At 49.5% G+C, this 21,280-nt stretch overlaps 3 protein-coding genes across 17 annotated transcripts in view; 2 read left to right on the forward strand and 1 right to left on the reverse strand.

Moving 5' to 3' along the window:
- Positions 1–21,280, reverse strand: part of LOC144115083 (uncharacterized) — a 263,914-nt gene that overhangs the window by 82,383 nt on the left and 160,251 nt on the right. For 14 of the 15 annotated variants that reach the window (XR_013311238.1, XR_013311240.1, XR_013311237.1 and 11 more), the window contains one exon: positions 7,749–7,985. The exons of the other annotated variant lie outside the window; for it this stretch is intronic. Coding sequence is in view for 9 of the 14 variants with exons in the window: in XM_077649231.1 (XP_077505357.1) it covers positions 7,749–7,985 (237 nt within the window). In the remaining 5 variants the exon portion in view is untranslated. The remainder of the gene's footprint in view (positions 1–7,748; positions 7,986–21,280) is intronic. 15 annotated transcript variants of the gene reach the window in all.
- Positions 1–21,280, forward strand: part of LOC144115081 (solute carrier organic anion transporter family member 4A1-like) — a 79,578-nt gene that overhangs the window by 39,249 nt on the left and 19,049 nt on the right. The gene's annotated exons all lie outside the window — the stretch shown is intronic.
- LOC144116440 (uncharacterized) lies at positions 12,821–15,541 on the forward strand. Its single transcript, XM_077651177.1, has 2 exons — positions 12,821–14,151; positions 15,166–15,541. The coding sequence occupies exons 1-2, from the start codon at positions 12,821–12,823 to the stop codon at positions 15,539–15,541; spliced, it is 1,707 nt and encodes a 568-aa protein (XP_077507303.1).

The following is a 21,280-nucleotide window of genomic DNA, read 5'->3' on the forward strand; positions in this document are numbered from 1 at the left end:
AAAGCTTGGGCCCCAACGCACTTCCGGGAAGCTTGCGCAGCTCAAAAAATTCTTGCTGCTTAATTTAGCTCACTGACATTGCAGAACAGTAAATAACGTAGGTTACCATTATCGACTCCTGCATTCTGCGTCAAACTCCTTTGTGCACTGAGTATAGACAGCATCCGCAGAGTCTTGACACGGTGCTCAAGAAGCATTTGGTTATTTTTTTTTTTTCGCTTGCTCCCCATATGGCGAATTCGACAAAAGGCGGAGCGAACTTGTTTAAAAGTACAATGACGTCATGCGTGCCAGTTAATTTCAAGAACTAGTCGAAATTTTTTGTGTGCTGCCATTTCTGATCGCTGCTTGGTGAAAGACGCAACTTGTAACGTCCCTCAAGGCATATCGCTAAAGTGAACGCGAAGGCAAAACAACCGATGGTCGTTCAGGGTAAAGGATTGAATTCCAAGAGAAGGCAAGCGTAAGAGGAAACTGCAGTAAGTTGGGTGGGCGGGCGTAGGGTGGCCGAAACTGGCGCAGGAGAGATATGGGGGAGGCCTTTGCCCTGCAGTGGGCGTAGTCAGGCTAATTATGCTGATGCTGAGCAAGCGCCCAGCCCGCAGCTTTGTCTTATCGCGAAAGATTGCTTACATGAAGTTTTTAGGTTAGTGCGCCTGCAATGGCCCCCGCTCAGCAGTCGCCACATGCGAGCAGATATACGGAGCCCGCGATCAACTTTGACTGGCCGCAAAAGAAGTGCCAACGTTCTTAATTGAAGCGGACTTCGGCACATAGTAGAAAATCACATGTGGCTCATGTTTCCACGGAAACAGCGAATAATATTTTTGCGGATCGCACACTGGGACCCAACGACGCGTGCCAGCCGGTATAGAACCTAAAGACATATTTTGTGAGGCCCGTAGCAGCACAAACACTTCACTGCTGGCGCACTGGAACTAGGTGCCAAACGCCCCGTCCTGGGCAGTGGCTATAGCTACTTCACCGAGCTACCCGCAGTTACGCAATCGTGGAACCTTTAGTTAGCCCTGTTAATTATGACCACTAGCGGACACAGACACACGTACAAGTAAATTTTGTGAGATACGTCGGATTTCGAAGAAAACGGCATAACTGTTCGACGTACAAGGAGAAAAAAAAAGTGGCTGTGGCTTAACTCCACTGAGCCAGGATATACAGAGCGGTAGCTATGTTAAACATGGTTACACATGATTTAACTTTGGCTTATCTTTACTGTTTCAAGACTTCAGCGAGAGCAAATCGTTTCTTCGAGAGCAAATCACGTGATACATCACGTGCCACAAGTGCAAGAGCGGGCGTCCAGAGCGGCGGTCAGCGTAGCGGCGGACGTGACTGCCAAGCACAACAGCGAATCACGTGACACAGCACATGCCACGACTGGCGAGGAGGAGCAGCCGAGCAGCAGCTAGCGCAGCGGCGGACGTGACTGCCAAGCACAACAGCGAATCACGTGACACAGCACATGCCACGACTGGCGAGGAGGAGCAGCCGAGCAGCAGCTAGCGCAGCGGCGGACGTGACTGCCAAGCACAACAGCGAATCACGTGACACAGCACATGCCACGACTGGCGAGGAGGAGCAGCCGAGCAGCAGCTAGCGCAGCGGCGGACGTGACTGCCAAGCACAACAGCGAATCACGTGACACAGCACATGCCACGACTGGCGAGGAGGAGCAGCCGAGCAGCAGCTAGCGCAGCGGCGGACGTGACTGCCAAGCACAACAGCGAATCACGTGACACAGCACATGCCACGACTGGCGAGGAGGAGCAGCCGAGCAGCAGCTAGCGCAGCGGCGGACGTGACTGCCAAGCACAACAGCGAATCACGTGACACAGCACATGCCACGACTGGCGAGGAGCAGCCGAGCAGCAGCTAGCGCAGCGGCGGACATGACTGCCAAGCGCGCAGTTGGGGCGACGAAGGTGAAGAGGAAGATGAATATCGAAGCACCTGCCACGCGTGATTTTGCACATGCAGAGCGCCTCCCGTTAGAGGTGAAATCTAAGAGCCACATGCCCTTCAGGATCAGCATGGGAAGAGTACAGAAAATGCGCCGGGTCTGTCGTGTCAGAACACCGCGGGCTATCAGATGATCGGTCCGACGTACCCGGACAATAAAATGTATGCCGGGTTGGTCCGACGTTCATGTAGCGGCGGTATGAAAGACCACGGGAGCGTGAGTCCTCTGTGCTCCACGAAGCGCTCTCGCCACACACTCCCCCTTCTAACTCTCTCTCTCCCTTTCTCATTATGGCTAATGGCAAACATTTCGAATAAAAAAAATACCCAACGGTGGAAAAGGCGCATACGCAGTCAGCACGGGTGGCTTCTCTACACGCATGTGCCTGGTGCCGCCCATTGCCGCCGGCTCTAGGTGGCAGTGTTTCGCGAAGTGATGCTCTCCCGTGTTCCCTTTGATATTGCCGCTACATTTACTTTTAACCACAACCTTAAAATCGCAGATTGTCTCTGTCCGGCGTACTCGAAAAAAAAAATGTACCGGGGTCGTCCGACGTAGTTTACCCCCAGCCTGAAAAAAGAGCGATAGAATTCGTTTGATATATCCAAACCAAAAAATGCGCACAGTTCTTCCGAGGACCCTTAGGCACAGTCTAAAAATATTGGTCTGCAGAGTTTTATATGCAGGAGCTTGCTTTCATAATTTCATTAAGGTATTAAAACTGTCTGAGCACGGCATAACGATGGAGGTAACGAACCGCCATCGAACGCTCAGACAGTGCACACTGCGATGATGTAGCATAGACGACGTTATCGTCTTGTGCCGCAGGCATGCTAGATTATGATAATGAAACCAAATGGCAAAAAGGTTGGGCGCTCGTTCAAGCGCTTATCTCGTGACGTTTTTTTTTTCGTTAGCCTCAGCTCAGATCTTATGTAACCTTCTATCGATCCAGGTTTCTGCGAAAAGCCTTCAAATAAGACTGGACGTCTTTAGGGGCGTCCAACGTTATTTTAATTACAACTCGAAATGCGCAATCGGGCGATATTATATTGCGGCTTTCTCTCGGCCCGCAATAAAGTACGGGCACTGATTTCTGGGACGCATAGGGGAGTCCTGAATGCAGGAAAACGCTGTGGCGATATTTGCGTCCTGTCTGAGAGGTAGCCTCGGCCAGGTCTCTAGCCTCTCCACACGTCAGCATGCAGCCCACAATTAAGAACAGTGCTGACTGGGAAAGGCGGGGAAGCTCTTGAGCACTGTCACGTTGCCCCTCGGCTCTGGCAAACCTCTGAAGGACGCCCAGAGCACGGTCCACGCGAGCATGGCATCCCAAGCGTCCGTCTTGATCGCCTCAAAGTTCTGAAACTGGCCCTTGTACGCATTTGCGAGGCAGTCAAGGGTGTCATCTGACTGCTCAAGAAAAGCTTCGCGGCAAGCCCATTTAGATGAAAGCAGCCTTTTAAAAATGCGGGACCCAATTCCTGCGAACTTGATAGCGTTCGGAACGCGAAGTGAGTACCACGGGGCATCCAGGTAACTTGCTTCCATGGCTTTACTCCACACACGCGTGTAGTTTGCATCTATGGTTTTTGCCGCGCGGCCTGACCAGTAGCCACTCCCCACGGAAGTGGAAATAAATTCTGCCGTGCGCAGCCAGTTAGTTATGGCACGCAGCGTCATGTCCGGGTATTGTGCGTAAACGTCTGCGAAGTAGTTAGACCTCGACCGCCTGAAAAGCTCTGCGTGCACATCCGCCAAGCTGTGTTCGGAATGGGCGGCACACTTTTTAGCCAGTGCTGGGGCCGTGTGTGCTGAAGAACCTGGACAAAAGACTGGCTGTGGTAAAAAAAAAGGTCTAAGTATTTGAGGAGCTACTGGTAGTGCGTGTAGGTTCATGAATCAGCTGTGTTAGATTGAAGTCGGCGCAGATGTCTAAAAAATGGATGCATTCGGAGGATGGCTGCTTAAGAGAGGGAACACCGGATTTCCACACTATATTTGGAAAATTGAAATCACCTAGCAAGAATAAATGTGATTTTTGGTATCGGACAATTAATTTGTTAAGAACATCATAAAGATCAGTGCAGAAAGTAGCTGGTGAGGATGGGGACCTATAACAAGCACAAAAGATAAGGTGGCCTGTTGGAAAAGCTACATGAGTGCAAACTATTTCTAGCGGTGAATCAATGGGGATTGCGAATCAATGGGGATTGCATGTCTTCGAGCATGAGATAGTTATGCTGAACCTGAATGTGGAGAGGTTGAAACCGGTGATGCGTTGACTGTTTTGGGTTCAATCGAGCTCCTAGCTGGTCTGATCTCGCATACTTCATCTGTGGTTGCGCTATACACGTAGCATTTATTACCTATGATTAGTTTGTTATGTCGCAAAGAATAGGGCTGACCGCTAGCCTTTCCAAAGTCATTTAGTGCTTTCCTCGATCGACGGGCAGCTTTGCAAAAATCTTCCCCGATTGAAACACCCTCCCCTTTAAACTTTGCTTTTTGGGAAAGTATGTAATCTCTCATTTTAGAAGAGGCAAACTTTGCAATAACAGGCCGTGTCTTGCCGGCCTATGAGCTCTATGAACCTATGAACTCTATGAATTGAGACTTCCGAGGAATTCATATTGAGACACTTGTAAAGAAAATGATGTATCTGGGCTTCTGATTGTACTGCACGTCTCTGATAAGTTGGCTGAGATTCCATAGAAAATTAAGTTATCGAGTCTTGATTGGTCTTCCAGAACGTATAACCTTGACGCGAGCACAGCGTTTTCATTTGAAATTGCTTCTTGGACTGCGCTAGTAATATCTGTTCCTGAAGGCGTATTTTCAAGGGACTCGACCACGGCTTCCACGGCAGCCACTCTTGGATAGGTCGGAAACAGTTTCAGTAAGGGTTTCATGGTTGACCTTAAGTTCCGGTATGGCATTCATCATACACCGTTCGTCTGGACTGCCGAGCAACAGGCTGCTTTCACAGAGCTGCGCCAACGGCTGCACACTACCCCTGTGCGGGCTCACTTCGATGAGGAGGCCGCTACCGAGATACACACCGACGCTAGCAACATCGGGCTTGGTGCCGTCCTCATTCAGCATCAAGAAGGCGTGGAACGTGTGAATGCGTATGCGAGTTGCACACTCTCGCGCACCGAAATCAACTACTCCACCTCGGAAAAGGAGTGCCTCGATGTCGTCTGGGCCACGATGAAATTTCGGCCTTATATCTATGGTCGTCATTTTAAAGTGGTCACCGACCACCATTCCTTGTGCTGGCTTACCAATCTCCGGGACCCATCAGGCCGCCTAGCACGCTGGAGCCTTCACCTTCAAGAATTTGATTACACAATTGCCTATAAGTCCGGACGTAAACACGAAGACGCCGACACGCTCCCACGCGCACCCGTCGAACAAGCTGATGATATCGCAGAGGATGACAATCGTTTCCTAGGTGTGATCAGCAGTTTGGACTTAGTGGCAAAGCAGCGTGCTGGTGCTGACCTGCGGTCTGTCATGGATCGCCTGGAGGGCCATGCTTTTAACGTACCTCGACACTTTTCCCGCCACTTGTCTTCTTTTTGCATTCGCAATGCCGTACTGTTAAAAAAAAAAACTACAGCAACGGTGGCCGGTCCTACCTCGTAGTCGTGCCATGAGACCTTCGCGACGACATCCTTTCGGCGTGTCATGATGAGCCCACCTCTGGCCATTTGGGATTTGCACGCACGCTCGCCAGGCGGTGCCGCGCAGTACATCCTCTGAAATCGCGCGCTTCTTCATACACCACATTTTTTTACGGCATGGCGCCCCGTCCTCCGTCATCACCGATAGGGGCGCCGCGTTTACAGCGCAGCTCATGTACGAGGTGTTCCAGCTGAGTGACACGGACCACTGCAAGACTACTGCATACCAGCCGCAGTCATACGGGCTCACGAAGCGCCTCAACAAAACCTTAGCAGACATGCTCGCAATGTGCGTCGACGTACAGCACAAGACTTGGGACGAGATCCTCCCATATGTGACGTATGCCTACAACTCGGCGATTCATGAAACGACTCGATTTACGCCGCTTCGCCTCGTCTACGGGCGTGATGGCCAAACGATGCTCGACGCCATGCTTCCGTGCCCCCCTGACGACCAGGCGCTAACGCCAGACGCCGAGGAATTTACCCGGCATGCAGAGGAAGCCCGCCAACTGGCCCGTATGCACATCCGCCGGCAGCAGGCAACGGATGCGGAACGCTACAACCAACCACATCGCCACGTCGAGTACCACCCCGAGGACTAAGTGTGGGTATGGACCCCGGTACGTCGCAACGGCCTGTCGGAGAAGCTCCTGAGCCACTACTTTGGACCCTACACAGTGCTGCGCCGCATCACGGATTTGACGTATGAAGTCCTTCCAGATGGCACTCTGCCCAGTTCGAGACGTCGACTGCAGCCTGTGGTTGTGCGCGTACTGCGTTTGAAACCGTACTTTACGCAGTAACGGGAACCTCGTTCGCTCCAAGTGCGCCCACGTTTTTGCTTTCCTTTTTTTTTGGATGGGGAGGAGGAATAATGCCGCCAGGTGTCCCCGGGCGGCGCCTTGGGGACAAAGAAGTGAGACGCGCGTGCTCTTTGGCAGCTGGGACACTGCTTACGTGCCATTCACCTAGAGGCCATCATCATCATCATCATCATCATCACGGCTTGATTACTTGCGGCCCGTGCCTAGCCTTTTGATTCTGCAACCCGTTTGTGAAAGTATATTAGAGCAACGCGTTTCCTTCTAACGATTAGATCGAGCGACTCTTGAGTGTCGTTACTTATGTGTACAGACGTCTACAGATCAAGCAAGCCTCTCCACATACCCAATAATTCTGGACAAAAGCATCCTTGAACGGGAAACAGTTTATGAGCGCATTTCTTTCATATTTTGTAAGATTTCACTATAACAATCAATATATACGCAGACCTCCCGTCGGCAGGCTTGCATTTTATTGCTATTAACGTTTTTGTTGTCAAAAGCGTTGCCTATTGGCTTTCCATGGCAGTCTTGACTGCTCGATGCGAGCGATGGAAGCACTATAAAAGAAAGATTTGGCTACATACCGGAAGGATGGACTAATATGTTCAATATTGCTGTACCATTACCTTAGAGTTTTCTAATGTTCAAAATTTTGTCCAAGGATGCTGGACATGATATTTTGCTATAAGATAGGTGAGAAATAGCGTGTAGTAATCAATTGGGGCTCTGCTTTTTTCAGTTACTTTTCGTGGGCTGTAAATTACCACTGATATCAGTTACATTTTATGAAAAGCAATTGCAATTCTAAATGGGTACTATTTTTTTTTGTGAAATGTACAAGACTGCTCAAGGAACGACTCGGCAAACATCCCGGCATCCAGGTGGTCAGTTTAAGTGAGGGATTACGGGCGATTTTGTACCTCGTGTCCATGCACCTGTTGGTAAAGGTATCCCACATGAATATACCTTAGGCCAGCAGACCAAAGTGGTTAACGGCAAAATTCTCACGCTCTCAGAGTTGGGTCCAAGTGGGACCAACAAGGAGCAGGCTACTTGATGCAAGTGGAAGGAACTGGTACCGTGAAAAATTTTTATGGCCAAATTTCTAGCTGGTTCCAGTTCCAGGCTCGTAACAACTGCCGCCAGCCAGTTCGGACCCTGATGATCTCACTTAGTCATTTCTTATAACTCGAAGGAGCCTGCGCAGATGACGTAGATGAAATGGCGAAGTATAAGCCTCTGCAACTTCACCGGCGTTTGTCCGACGCCTGTTTTCTCAGGCTCGTCATCCCGTTCGCCACTGACGCCTTGCAAAGACAGACGCCTTCTATTGGAGCTTGAGGCGGCCAGTAGCATCCTGGTGGTCGCTGCATCCCTCAGTGAGGTCGATCGCTGTTGCCGAGGGAGCCGGTGCGACGACCCTTGCGACAGGGAACTCTTGCGTGAGGCACTCTTCCGCAGCGGCTCAGTCATGGCGGAGCTCTGCAACTGCAAACTTAGCTTTAGCGGTAGCAGCAGCAGAACATAGGAGCTAGGGACGTCATTTATGCACGGAATGTGCCCAGAACAGTCTCAAAGGGCAGATTACTGACTTTTATGGACGATCTTTTAAGGTGGAAGCCTTATTTGCCCCATTGAACCAAAACCCACCTGTGTGTGTGTGGGGGGGGGGGGGGGGCTGCGTGCGCGCGTGCGTGTGTGTGCGTGTGTGCACGTTTGTGCGTGTGTATGCTTTGACTAGTAAAACCACAATTACAATTCGAAAATTTAAACTTTCGAGAATGTACAGGCGCGGACATAGGTAAACGGAGCACGCGATTTCGCTCTCAGTGCAAACACGTCTTCCCCATAAGGAACGGAGAAACATTGTTCGTCCATGAGAAAGCGCACTGGCGTCCCCTACCAGCATGCACGCACCATGGCTTGCAATTTCTATTGGGCAACGCGCGAAAAATGTTGGAAGCCGATAGCGCGCTTCGTTTACTTTTGCGCACGCCTGTACATGACTTTGAAATGTTAAGCATTTATTTTTGCAACTCTATCGCTCAGCAAGGCAAGAGGCAGTTTTCGAAGCTGTACTTTTTTGAATTGACGAAAGCTGACAAAAGTGAAAAACATATCACCTTAAGCGATCTTTTTTCCGTTACGCAGATTTCACAAACTTCTCATTTTGGGGTGCTAACCCAAAGCGGAACTAATTTTAAGACACAATGTTCATTCATTTATAACCGTGATAGGTTTAGTTTCAGAATTTCGGAATACGTTTTCGTCCTATATTTTTGGTACAGTGTGGTCTAAATGGCTTAGAGATTATTTGGAATGTTTAATTAAAGATGAAAATTCCTGACTGAAAATTCAAATTCGCAAATGTGTGCGAGTAAGCACGTATTTGCGCTTACGTGCATGGTTGCGATGAAAAGGGGAAAACCCCGTCCGCATAGCAACTGCTTTGAAATGCAGCTGACATGCGTCAGTTTTAGGGAAGTCTAAGGGAAGGGGATAGAAGCGGGAAGAAAGCTTATAGGAAAAAGAAAGGAAGAGATCGTGCATGGTGCACATCCTTCGCGTGTGCCATCTCCACGCATACGAGGCTAAATCATGCACAGCCCAGGGCGCGAGTCAGTCCAACACGCATCGGATGCGTTGAAACTCTCGAAACTTCTGCGGACGCACTTTCAGGTTCAATCAACAGCCACTAGATTTTAACCTGCTCTTTTAACTGCAACAACAAAGGTTTTAATCAAGTCGGCTCAGTGCATACGGAACGAAGCCATTACCATCTTCCCTATAGTTTTTTAGCGTTCCTTGAGGCAGAGTCCTCTCGATAGCTGCCATTTGTACGCTGTTATTTCATAGCGACTAGGGTGTCATCTTCTTTGTAAACTCAACACGCCCAATACAGGATCGGACACGCAAACGCCGTCCAAAGCTTTCAGGGATTTTTTGCTCGTCGCTGGGCCCAACCTCCCAGGGAAATGGGATTACCCCTCCTCGCCCAGCATGTGGCGGACGCAGTCTGCCAGAAATGGCACTGGGCATGATTCGTTCCCTATAGCGATGGAACAAGCCAGCTCTCCAGGGCCTGTTGGGGTGTGTATCTTGGTTTAGATTTTAATGTGTTCTCTTTTGGTGGCCTGGATGTGCGGACACTCCTAAAGGGTGTACTTGTTGTTGAGATGTGCATGGCAGAGTGGGCATGTTGGTGTTCCGGGTAGACCCCAAATGTAGTGTCTACAATCTTGCGTCATCAGTATGTGTGTCTGGGTACAGCGGACGATGCAACCCTCCTCATTGTTATGCTTGGGTGGGCAGGGGAATGACCTTCAGTTGTGACTTAGTTCTTTGAGTGTTTGCGTGTTCTCTTTGTGAAGTTGTCTCCTATGATGCCATTGGTCGTAGCCCTCTGGCCATAGAGAGGGAGGTCCCGGAATTAAATCAGCGCGGGACAGCACATGCACTCTTCGATTCCCTCCCAGAGGTCCCCGTGGCCGACGGACCCATTGCAGAGTGACAAGGGGAAAGACACTCTCCAAATTCGGAGCAGTGAAGGCAAAGATGATGGCGACGGACACGGCCCCGCGCACAGCAGCAAATGCGCGTAAGGCGTTCTGAGGCTGTAGATTATAGGAGTTATTGTATGTCTAGCTGTTTATTGCTTTGTTTTGTCACCAGGCACAGGAACATAATGAGACTTTAGAACGCTAGTTCGCTTGACAATCAGTCATGACAGTGCCGCATTTCCCTACGTACTTTAAGGCGGTGTCGGAGGCCGCTCCCCTATCCGCCGGTGTGGAAAATGTGCACTCAATGCACAGCCAGAGTAAACACCGAAAGTCACGATCACACGAAGAAAGAAGCACAGGTTTCCAGCTCCGGCACGCAAGATAAGCGTGCGACAGAGCCCCCGCATACTGTGACAGCTTCGGCATATACCTGCCAACGAAAATTTCCATGTTATCTCACCTTGGTGTTCCAATAAAAACGAAGCTTTTTGTCGTCATTTAAACGGTACTTTGCAACTTTGCATATATTTTTTACCAGACATCTACACAGCAAACCCTGTCACGGCTGTAGATAAACAAACCAGAGCGACAAATTGTATGTGATAATATTGCGCATTGAGGAGTTGAACAAAAATGTTCTTTTTTTTAGAGCGCAGCTCTTAAGCGCCCGTTCGTGCGTCGCCGCAGTTGGTGTAAACGAGCCAAACCATAAATAAATAAAACAAAGATTGCCCACGAGGCCGCGCACAGATCAGCTATGCTTGCCACTGCACGAGAGCACTATATATATATATATATATATATATATATATATATATATATATATATATATATATATATATATATATATATATATATATATATATATATACATATATATATATATATATATATATATATATATATATATATATATATATATATATATATATATATATATATATATATATATATATATATATATATAAACAAGCGCTTTGGTAGTAAAAAAAAATGATCTGTGGTTAGGCTAGTTAGTGAAAGCTGTTGGGAAGAGCAGCAGTTCTGTCAATGCTTTCGCGCCCTACGCCTGTGCTATTAATATAGGAATGCATTCAACGTCTACATTTTTTTCACCTTGCCTGCATATGGCAGGTTCTCTCAGATCATGAATGGCAGTTTACCAACATATACAATAGCTGTATCTTGCCGGTACTCACCTACGGGGCAGAAACGTGGAGGCTAACGAAAAGGGTTCAGCTTAAGTTAAGGACAACGCAGCGAGCCATGGAAAGAAAAATGATGGGCGTAACGCTAAGAGACCGGAAGCGGGCAGAGTGGGTGAGGGAACAAACGCGTGTTAATGACATCCTAGTCGAAATCAAGAGGAAGAAATGGGCTTGGGCAGGACACGTAATGCTAAGGCAAAATAGCAGATGTTCGTTCAGGGTAAAGGACTGGATTGCAAGAAAAGGCAAGCGTATAGCAGGGAGCGGCAGAAAGTTAGGTGGGCGGATGAGATTAAGAAGTTTGCGGGCATAGGGTGGCCGCAGCTGGCACAGGAGGCCTTTGCCCTGCAGTGAGTGTAGTCAGGCTGATGATTATTTATTTATTTATTTATTTATTTATTTATTTATTTATTTATGCATACTGAAATCCCGATCCCGTGGAGAGATTTCAGCAGGGTGGGAATACTTAAAAAAGAAAGAATATATTTCAAGGGAGGGGGGAATAAATAAAAAAATGGCAGTTTTTTACAGTGGAATCAAGAAAAGAAAGGACAATAAAACATGTCATGGCAAAAATTTATCGAAAACCTTTAGATGACATACAAACAAGTTCAAGGATGGCTGAAGAACTTCATTGGTAGCAAGTAAATTCTGATGAGTGACAGTTCTGGGGAAAAAATGAGCACTTAAAGGTGTTATTACTTGTGCGAATTAAACGGAGATATTGTCAGATCATGATTTCGCCTTGTGGCATACTCAGATGAAAAAGAAATAACGTTTGCGAAATATACTTTGTAATGTCCGTTAATTACTTGAAAGAAAAATTTAAGACGCGACACACGATTTCTGTTAACTAGCGAAACTAAACCTGCTCTCGTTAGTAATTCGCTTGCACATGCTTTCTAGAAGCTGTTGTATATAAAGCGAAAGGCTCTTTTTTTGCACACTTTCAATTTTATTCATATTGGTTTGTGTGTACGGGTCCCAAATGTTGGCAGCATAATCTAGCATTGGATGTACGATGGACTTGTATGCAAGCAGATGAATGCTAAGAGTGGAAAGTTTAAGGGCCCTTTCAAAGAAAAAACATTTTCGTATTAGCATTAGCTATACCACACATTATACATGTTTATTCCAGTTAAGGTCATTCATAATATATAGCCCCAAGTTCCTATATTGAGACACCTTTTTTAATATGTTTTGGTTGTAGGCGTACTGGAATTCTAAAGGTATTTTTTTGCGAGATAGTTTCATATACAAATTTTTTCAAAATTTACAGGCATTTTCAAAGTGTCACACCAAGGGATAACTTTGCCGAATGCACTATTTAAGACTATTTGATGAGTAGCGCTTTTAACTTCAGAATAAAGAACCCATTTTTAAGCGACATGGTTGATGATGAAATGTGAGACCCCGTAGTCATGGGTAGGATTTGAGTTTGGGTGAAATTTTCAATTCCGCAAAGTGCCGAGTGAAGTAAGTGCTTTATTTTCCGTTAGCAATATAAATTTTGAGAACGGACAGGTTTGAGGAAAAAAGGTGCATACGCAGTTTGACAAGTCCTGAAACCCGCTTATTGAATGTATTTTCTGCAAAGCCTTTTCTCCTCCGTATGTATTTTCTGCGTTATAGTTGCGCACGCAGCCCGCCCCGTAACAGTGGCCCAGATGATAGCTCGTGCCTAAAAGCCACGCCGCTGCTCGAAGAAGAGGACGTGGACCCGCTACGCCTGCAGCCACCGATCGGTCCACCTGGCAAGATGCAAGACGAGGCGCCTAACTCTGGAGCCCCGGATGATGCGTGGGAGACGCAGCTGGACTTTGAGAGGGCGTGCGGCGCGGATGGTCCCCAGAAGCGGTGCTGGCTCAGCAGCGACCTCACGGCGTGGAACCAGGTGATGCACGGCTTCGCGTTCGAACTCGTCGAGGCGAAGCCCGGCAGTCTTCGCCTGCAGTCGATACCGCGCGGCAAGGCGGAACGGGACTCCGCAGCCGCCGCCCGCGAAGCGTCCTCTTTACTCTCCTGGCTCCTCGGGCACCACTGCTGCGTCGAAGAGCTGGCCGTGACGTGCGCCGTCCACACTGGCGACATATCGGAAGAAGCGCCCTACTCTATTCGATTGCGCCCCCTTCCGGCGCGTGATGCCTGGCGCAGCTTTCGCCGGCTGGAGATCGCAGAGCGCCCGTCTGCCGCCCTCGTGCTGAGGGACGTTGACGCCGTCATCGGTGTTGAAACGCTGAAAATCAACGCTCGCGCCATCAAACCCAAGTTTGCAGCCGAAATCGAGGGACTTCTGCGGCGTAACTCAAGTTCCATCAAAGCAGTCGATATCTCCGATATGAACCGACTGCCGCGAAGTGTCATCAAGGCCCTCGACTGCCTCAATAACTGCGAGTCGTTGGCGATTTCCTCGCTCATTGACTTCGTCAGAGGCCTGCCGGACATGAATTCGGTTGCGCAGCTTGTTCAGACATCGAAGGTCCTCAAGGAGCTCAGTGTCGACCCGGTTATGGACGAGCAGATCTCTGTCACAGCTGAAGCCCTCAAAACCAATCCGGCACTGACAAAGCTCACTCTGTTTATACCGGACTCAACGATCCCGCCTAGGGCACTATTTCCCGCACTTGAGATCAATACTACCTTGAAGGAACTGCGGCTTACAGGCTGCTGCTCCATGGACGCCTTAAGTGGACAAGCTTTGGCATCCGCATTGCGAAAGAACACGTGCCTTCAGGAGCTGTACATAGAGGATGTTGACATCGACGCCTCCAGCATGAAAGACTGGCCGGATGCACTGTCAGAAAACACAGCGCTGGAGTGTTTCCAGTTGTCAAGCGAACAACTACCGATCAGCGGAATATCAGCATTGTGTAAGCTCCTGCCCGCAAACAAGACATTAAAGAAGCTAGTTTTTGCCGGATTCCAGGCTGCTCAAGAAGAAAGGTATGGGTTTGGCTCTTCTGAGATTGATGATTCACTTACATGGCGTATTCTACAGCGGTGTCATTGCGAAACCATTCGACATTTCGAGTCGATGTCTGGCTCAAGAAAATCTTGTTTGGTGCGAAAACGTGAAAAAAGCAAACAGCTCTCACATTTATATTATTTTCTGTTCAGATTTTCTGTTCAGACAAGCGAAGTTTACAGATTCCGGAAGATACTTTTTTGGGCTGCTATTCTTTCTACCGTGATGTTGACATCGTTTTCTCCTTGCCAGCAAAAATGTATGCTTGACTGTAGGGAGTAGCTATTCGGCCAAGATAACCTGCAGTAAGCGGCACATAACCTTTTTGTGTTTCATGCGCCGTAGAAAGTACCTTGGGGATCCTATTTAATTGCGGTCGGATTAATGCTGGACAAACACAACTGTCTCAATGATAATTTCAGACAAGGTGCCACCTCTCATCCCGCCGTTGGCTGGGTGCACTTGCCAGCGCATTGTACCCCCTGCGGCTGCCCTCTAACATAGAGTAAAACATATTTAGGAAGGAAGGAGTACTATAAAGGGAGATATTTGAAGCGTTTGTCACTCTTTGTTGAATAGTTTACGTGTGAGTGAACTTCCAGGGTGCTGCTCGGCGAGGAATTGTAATTCCTTTCTGGCGAATTGCAGATTTTTATTTTTTGACAAATAGATTATTCATCTACTTCTTCACACTTGTCTTACCTCATGCCTATCTCATCTTTTCTCATCGCCCCCTCCCCCCTTTTCACGTTTTTCTTTTTGCACGTAGTGCGTGCGCATGAGCCCATCACTGTCAAGGTGACCTTCCATAAAACTGCGTTGCCTTTGGCGCTTCGTGTCTGTAGGGAGAATTAAATTCAACGCAGGTGTTAGGTATACTTGCAAGAGATCAAATGTGCTGATCTCACGCCGGTAAATTTGATCGGGGAGATAAGCAGCCATCGAGCCAGGTTGTTCAACAGCAAGCCGCCACAAATTGCGCACTGTTCCAGGTTGGCTCTGGCAGAGCAGCTGCGCAATGACGGGTGCTACGGCCGCGTGCAGCTGCCCTGGACCGAGGCCGACCTACCGGGCCTGTTGTCAGCCCTAGGCACTCCTTCGGTGTGTCCTGGGGAGCTGCACCTGCCGGACATCTGTCAGCTCTCGGAGGATGGCTTCAAGCTCCTCTGCGACGCCCTGACGCCCAGCAAACGCGTCCGCACCCTAAGTGCAATGGTGCTGGGGGAGCCTTTGGCAAGAGGAACCGCCCTCTGCCAAATGCTGAGAGCAATCGATCCATCAGCTGCCTACGGCTCAGCATGGCGGACGACGGGGCGGGCGACTTCGTCCGAGATGTCTTCCATGCGCTGGCCGTCAATACTGCCATAACCGAGATTGACATCCACCTGGATAAAATTGACAGACTGGACACGGCGGCCGCATTTTCATACATGCTGTCTCGCAACACCACAGCCACAAATATTTCGCTGTGGTTCTCGACCACTTTTCCAAGGCAGTTTGTTAGGGAGATATCGCGCGGAATGACGCTGAACAAGCTCGTCGTGGACTTGAAATTCGTCACGGAGAAGCTCTGCTGCGACCCCTCTAGCCTCGTCGTTTTCGAGGCGCTGCGGAGGAACCGGGCCGCCCTGAACCGCGCCGTCGACTTCGTCCTGCGGCGCCCAGCTGACCGAAGGTGTGCCGAAAGCTTCGAGCTATTCGCGGGACGGTCGTGCTTGCTCGCCCGCCTGGTGGAGATCACCGGCAAGACGGAGCCAGAAGTGTCGCTCGACCTGAGCGCGGCTGAGCACTTCTTGCAAGACCACTACCTCATCCTCACCGGCATCATCCAGCGCACTCTGGTCTGCCGACCCGCTCAAGCCACGCAGTTGGACGCACTCAACACGGACTGCTGGAGAGCTGTCGTGCGTCACCTCAAGATTGGCGACGTTCGTGCGTAGCACCATGTGTTTCCTTGCCCACGCGGAAAGCTTGCCGACTTAACCCTATAGCATTAAAACACCAAACTTGTCGCCAAAGCCACCGGCATTGTCTTTGTGGACCCCTTAATTTCTAGCTCGTAACTGACCAAGGATTTCGTTTTACAGCCCACCTGTGCAAGGGGACTTCCGAGCAGACAGGGGTTGGCACAGCACGTCGAGACTGGTAGCCTGCCGGCCAATGAAATAGGGAAGGCAGAAGGCGATCCCCGGGATGCGCCTTGCGCGGCTCCGTCCACGGGCACCTTGAAGCGGGAGCTTTCGTGGGGCGCTTGCCTCCAAAGGCTTTTTGCAGATTCCGCGCATAGCTTAGCTTTTCTAGACGAAAGCGCAGAAGAGTGGTGCGCAGACTAACGATGCAAAGTTGATACGGAGGAATAATACCACTTGCCCATTTCCCGTTGGAATACAAAAAAGGCTATAAAGGCATACAGCCATATCAAGCACTCGCCTGCCTTAAAATATAGTTCATTGAACCAGTCGAGGACGCCGCATCCGCAACGAATGGCCCGTATTGTATGAGTAGATACACACTAAAACATTTTATTCTTCGGAAAGAGTACTGCGTCTATATGTGTTAGCGTTTATTTTGACCGGGATACGGTGAACGCTTGCCTCTTATTGGTGGCGTAGCAGCTTCAGTGTTGTCCATAGCGGCGGCAACACATGCGCTGAATGACGGCTGGGGAATGCTGGCAGTTGCACCGTTGCAGCTGCGTATAAAACTCTGCAGGTTAAACGGCGAAAGCTAACTCACTCGGTGAGGTGCTTTGTTGTAGAAGTCAATCTAATGCCTCAAATGGAGCGTGAACTGACCTAAAAAGCAATAAACGCGAAAACTAAAAATGACCGAGATGCACCACAAAGCAGCAGAGCAGCACGCGGTACTACTTCGAGCTTCACCCGGACGTGAGTGGTGACGCCATGGTAAGATAGCGTCATTGGCCGACTGCCGCCTGCGAACAGATCATATCAGCTTAACCTCTGTCAGAGCTTAACCTGACTGCAATATCGTCGTCAGACGTGCCGACAACTCAGCAAAGCAAAACCATGAGCCAACCAGGATAAACACAGGCTTTAGCAGGCCTACTCTGTTTAGCTACGTTAAAACCCCATCGCTTTTTTCTAGTTTTTCTCCTTGCTCACCTCTGGTCTGCTTGTGAGTGAAGTTCTTAAATCGTAAGCATTCGCTATCAGCTCTGCCTGCGAGTCTTCTGCCCGGTGTCACTGGTTATCCATTTGGGTCAGAGAAGTGTTCTTTTTGGGTGTTCCAGACAGGTGCATAAAATACCTGTTGTCGTTCGTGAGCACTTAAAAGAAGTTTTGCTCCTATTTGCATATATTTAAGGTGGAGCTAGTGAGCTCAGGCGCATACAATAGCACGGTGGAGCTCACTGAGCCCTTGCACTCCTCAGTACTTGTACACCGCCTGGTAATGTGTGCCATGACCACCGTGCAAATCTAAAATCACGAGAGAGCTGCATTTCGGGTAAGTGGAGTGTCCGCATGACTGAAATGAAGCTGTAATTTTTTATGCATGTCCTCATTGAACGCATCGGATTAGTCTTATGCTAAGATGCCCCATCTGTCGCAAAACTCCCAGGGAAACGAACCGGAGTCCGATTGCGATCGTATAGGCGTACTTGGTCGAGGTAACTCCGCTAATTGTTTTGTGCGATCGAAATGAGCATTAGTGGAATTCCTCTTCGCACCTCCATTCCAAAAGTTAGCTGTCTCCGGACTACTGTAACTTGCATTTGGTTGAGTGGGTGGGTGAGGGGGAGGAGAATTGCCTCGGCTTAGAGCAAAAACATTCAAAAGCGTAAAAGCGCCAAAGTAATCACCGAGGCTCAATCCAACTGCTTTCTCCGAATTGTCGCATCAGCGGCCGTATTAGGGAGCTGTAACAAATTCTGTCAGAAGTTATTGACAGTGACGTCAAAATGACGAAATGATGAGACGCCGCCGCTTGACGCAATGAGGAATCAGCCAGTTACAGCAGGGCGGCGCCCCGAGAGCATTTATTTGCGCAGCGAGGGGCCGTCTGCTAAATTTTTGTAAAAAGAATTGTGAAATATGCGGCAATGTAAAAAATTATTTTATTTTGCCAAAACATTGTGTTTAAAGTTCGAAAATATTAATCAAAACAAAAGGCGTTCGAAATTGTGCTATTAAATTTGCTGGTGGTTAACATTTGCTGCCGCGCGGAAGAGCCGACAGCGGTAAAGCGCCAAGTCGCTTTGTACGAAAGCAGCCGATTCCACGCCGTGTTATTGTTTTTTACGCGGCCTCTGAGATCAGGCAGCTGTGCGGTTGACCTAATTGCGCAGAAAAAATTGAACGAATGCAGTGAAGGAGGCTACGTTCCTGCTGAGCGAACTTGCAAGGAGCGCATAGAACGAAATCGACGAAGAAACTTGTTGAAGTTGGCGTTCTCGGCTCTTTCGATCGATCACAAAAATGCCAAAAGGTGAGGTGTTGCAGTATGTGATGTGTGATTGTCTGTTTCTTTTCCCCTGGGAAACAGAATAATACACTAAGTGCGATTTGCTGGGAAAAAGTGTTTTGCCGACATAAGCGTGTTTTATTTATATGTAGTTGTGGCACAGAGGTCACCGCGGGAACCCACCCTTTCTGCGCGCTAACTTTGCAGATTGCCTCCAACACCTGCCGCAAGCATTTGTTTACCAGCGGTTGTGCGATGCCGACGTGCGCCTCATTACCAACGGCAGGCTGAAAGCCGCCCACGGCAAATGACCGCAGTGCACATAGCACCTGCCGCCGCACCAACAGCGCGCTCGCACGCGCACCTCCCAGTTCAATGCGACTTCGTCGCACAGCCGCTCCACAGTCTGCTTCTATAGTCGTGAAAAGGGGTCGAAACAGCTTGTCCGGTAAGTCAAACATGGCGTGTCTTCGTGCGCTCTCCTTCGCCGTTGCTCGCGCCGATTCGTATCGCCGCGTACACGGCCACCATTTTCTGTCACAAACGCAACGGTCAAATTGACCGCCTCGAGGCTGTCACAAAAAACTCAGTTTGCGCCTGCATAATTAGGTGTGTAACGTCACCGCTTCTGCCACATCTGTGACGTAATTTGCAACCATCCATGACGCAAGAAGCAATATGGCCGCCTGTCACGACCGACCAATAGGAGCGAGGCTAATTGACCCGTTTTTGACAACTTTGCTATTTGACAGTTTCGTAAAACGGCCCCAGATGTCTGATCGTTCCATAATTTCTTTTCATGAGACGCTCAAAAGTTTACGAGAATTTACGAGCAAAAAGATACCACCCCACGCAGATTTAAATAATGATACATGTAGCCTTGGAATATACCGACACCTAATTATTATCAAGGTCATGGTAGACGAAAAGAAAGAACAAAGTAAGAAGAAATCCGAACGGCGCGCGCTGCACGCGTCAGCTCCAGCGACCGTTTCAGCCGCCATCGTCGCCCCTGGTCCTTTCTTCTAGCTTTCTCCCCGACGTGAGTGCTACTGGACGTTGCTTTCGGCGTGCCCACAGCGGCGTAGTTTCCCTAGAGCACGAAGGCTTCACCTTCAGCCAGGTGTTAAGAAATAAGCAAGCGTATTTCTCAGAAGCGTGCTCAGAGATGCTCAGCATGTCTTGTAAGCCCACGTAGCGTGGAAAAAGCAGTCTTTCCCGCGTCGTCCGAGCAGCGGCGAAATCTCACGAAGTGCCCGCGCGCGCTGTGCAGTTTCACCGCAAAGGTGCACCACCCAGCCATGTGGTCCGGCGACAAACAGGGGTCCCCAGAGTTCTCAGTCTCGTCGTTCGGCATGTCGGTGCCGCAGCTGGTGCAGGGCTCGGACCTGAAGCGTGCCGAAGGCGCCTCTGGCTCCAACCACGACGTCAACTGCGGCCTGCTGGGCGTCTACCCTTCGCTCCTGCAGAGCTACCGCACGCCTCGGTGCTACCTCTTTTTCCTGTGCATTCTGGGCACGACGCAGGGCTTCGTCGTCAACTGGCTCGTCTCCGTGGTGACGCCTACCATCGAGAAGCGCTTCCAGCTGCTCGGCATCGAAGTCGGGGCAAGCGCCCTTTCACCCACTCTTTAACTTTAGAACAGCGGCTTATTCGCACTTCATGTCAAAGTTACAAAATGGTTCTCTAAGTATACCTGTTTATCTAAAAGATGGGTTTCGCCGGGTGCTGTGTGCAAAGGACCTGCATGTTCTTTGCAACCACATTCACTGTATTACAGGTTCTAAGCGCTCGTGTTTTCCCTCCGAGACGAAATAAAATAGCTAACACCGAATTTTGTTAAGAGATCCAAGAACGTGGCTTCCATAGCGAATGCGTTTTCCAGAAAAGCTTACTGCCCATGATCTGGTCGGCACCTCAATGTCTGGCAAAAAAGCACTATTGTCAGCATTTATTGTGTTATCTCTTCTGCACGCTGGTCTGGAAGAACAACCTGAATGTCTCAAACCTCATCGGCGGCTGCTTTTGAAACAGCCACCCAAACAGCGTACACAAACGGAGAGTTTGTGTACACGTGAATTTCGAGTAAATTTCATTCGTGTTAACCAGTGTAAAAGCCAGCAAGCAGCGCCGGTACTGGACATATCCTAGCACGCAACCTATGCAGTTGATAAGCGATCGTAAGGATGTATACAGTTCATGCCAGGAGCAGGTCGTTTTGGCGTGTGCTCGCACGGTCTCGACCTGTGAAGGGAGCGGTGGTGGTGGACGGCGTGCAGGTGATCCAGAGCATGTTCAACGTGGCGTCGTGCATCATGGTGACGCCGGTGAGCTACCATGGTGGCGTGGGCCACAGGCCGGTCATACCAGCCATTGGTGCCCTGGTTGCGTCCGTCGGCGCCATGATATTCGCTTCGCCCGACTTCATTGCGCCGCAGTACCGGGTGCTGGAGAACGGCACCACCAGCGTCTGCCCCGAACGCGGCCTCGGGAAGTGCTCCCTCTTCGGCAGGGCCACCAACGCGAACGCCTTCAAATACTTCTTCATGGTAAGCGCTCCGCCAACCCGGGAGTGGAGTGCAGTGGCGTGCCATTCACTCACTGACAACGTTCGTAGTTTTCCTATATCTTCTGCGGTAACGTCTGGAAGCACTGCAGGGAGCTGATGACTGGTCATGAAGG

This window comes from Amblyomma americanum, chromosome 1 (genome assembly GCF_052857255.1).
Source record: "Amblyomma americanum isolate KBUSLIRL-KWMA chromosome 1, ASM5285725v1, whole genome shotgun sequence".
NCBI lineage: Eukaryota > Metazoa > Arthropoda > Arachnida > Ixodida > Ixodidae > Amblyomma > Amblyomma americanum.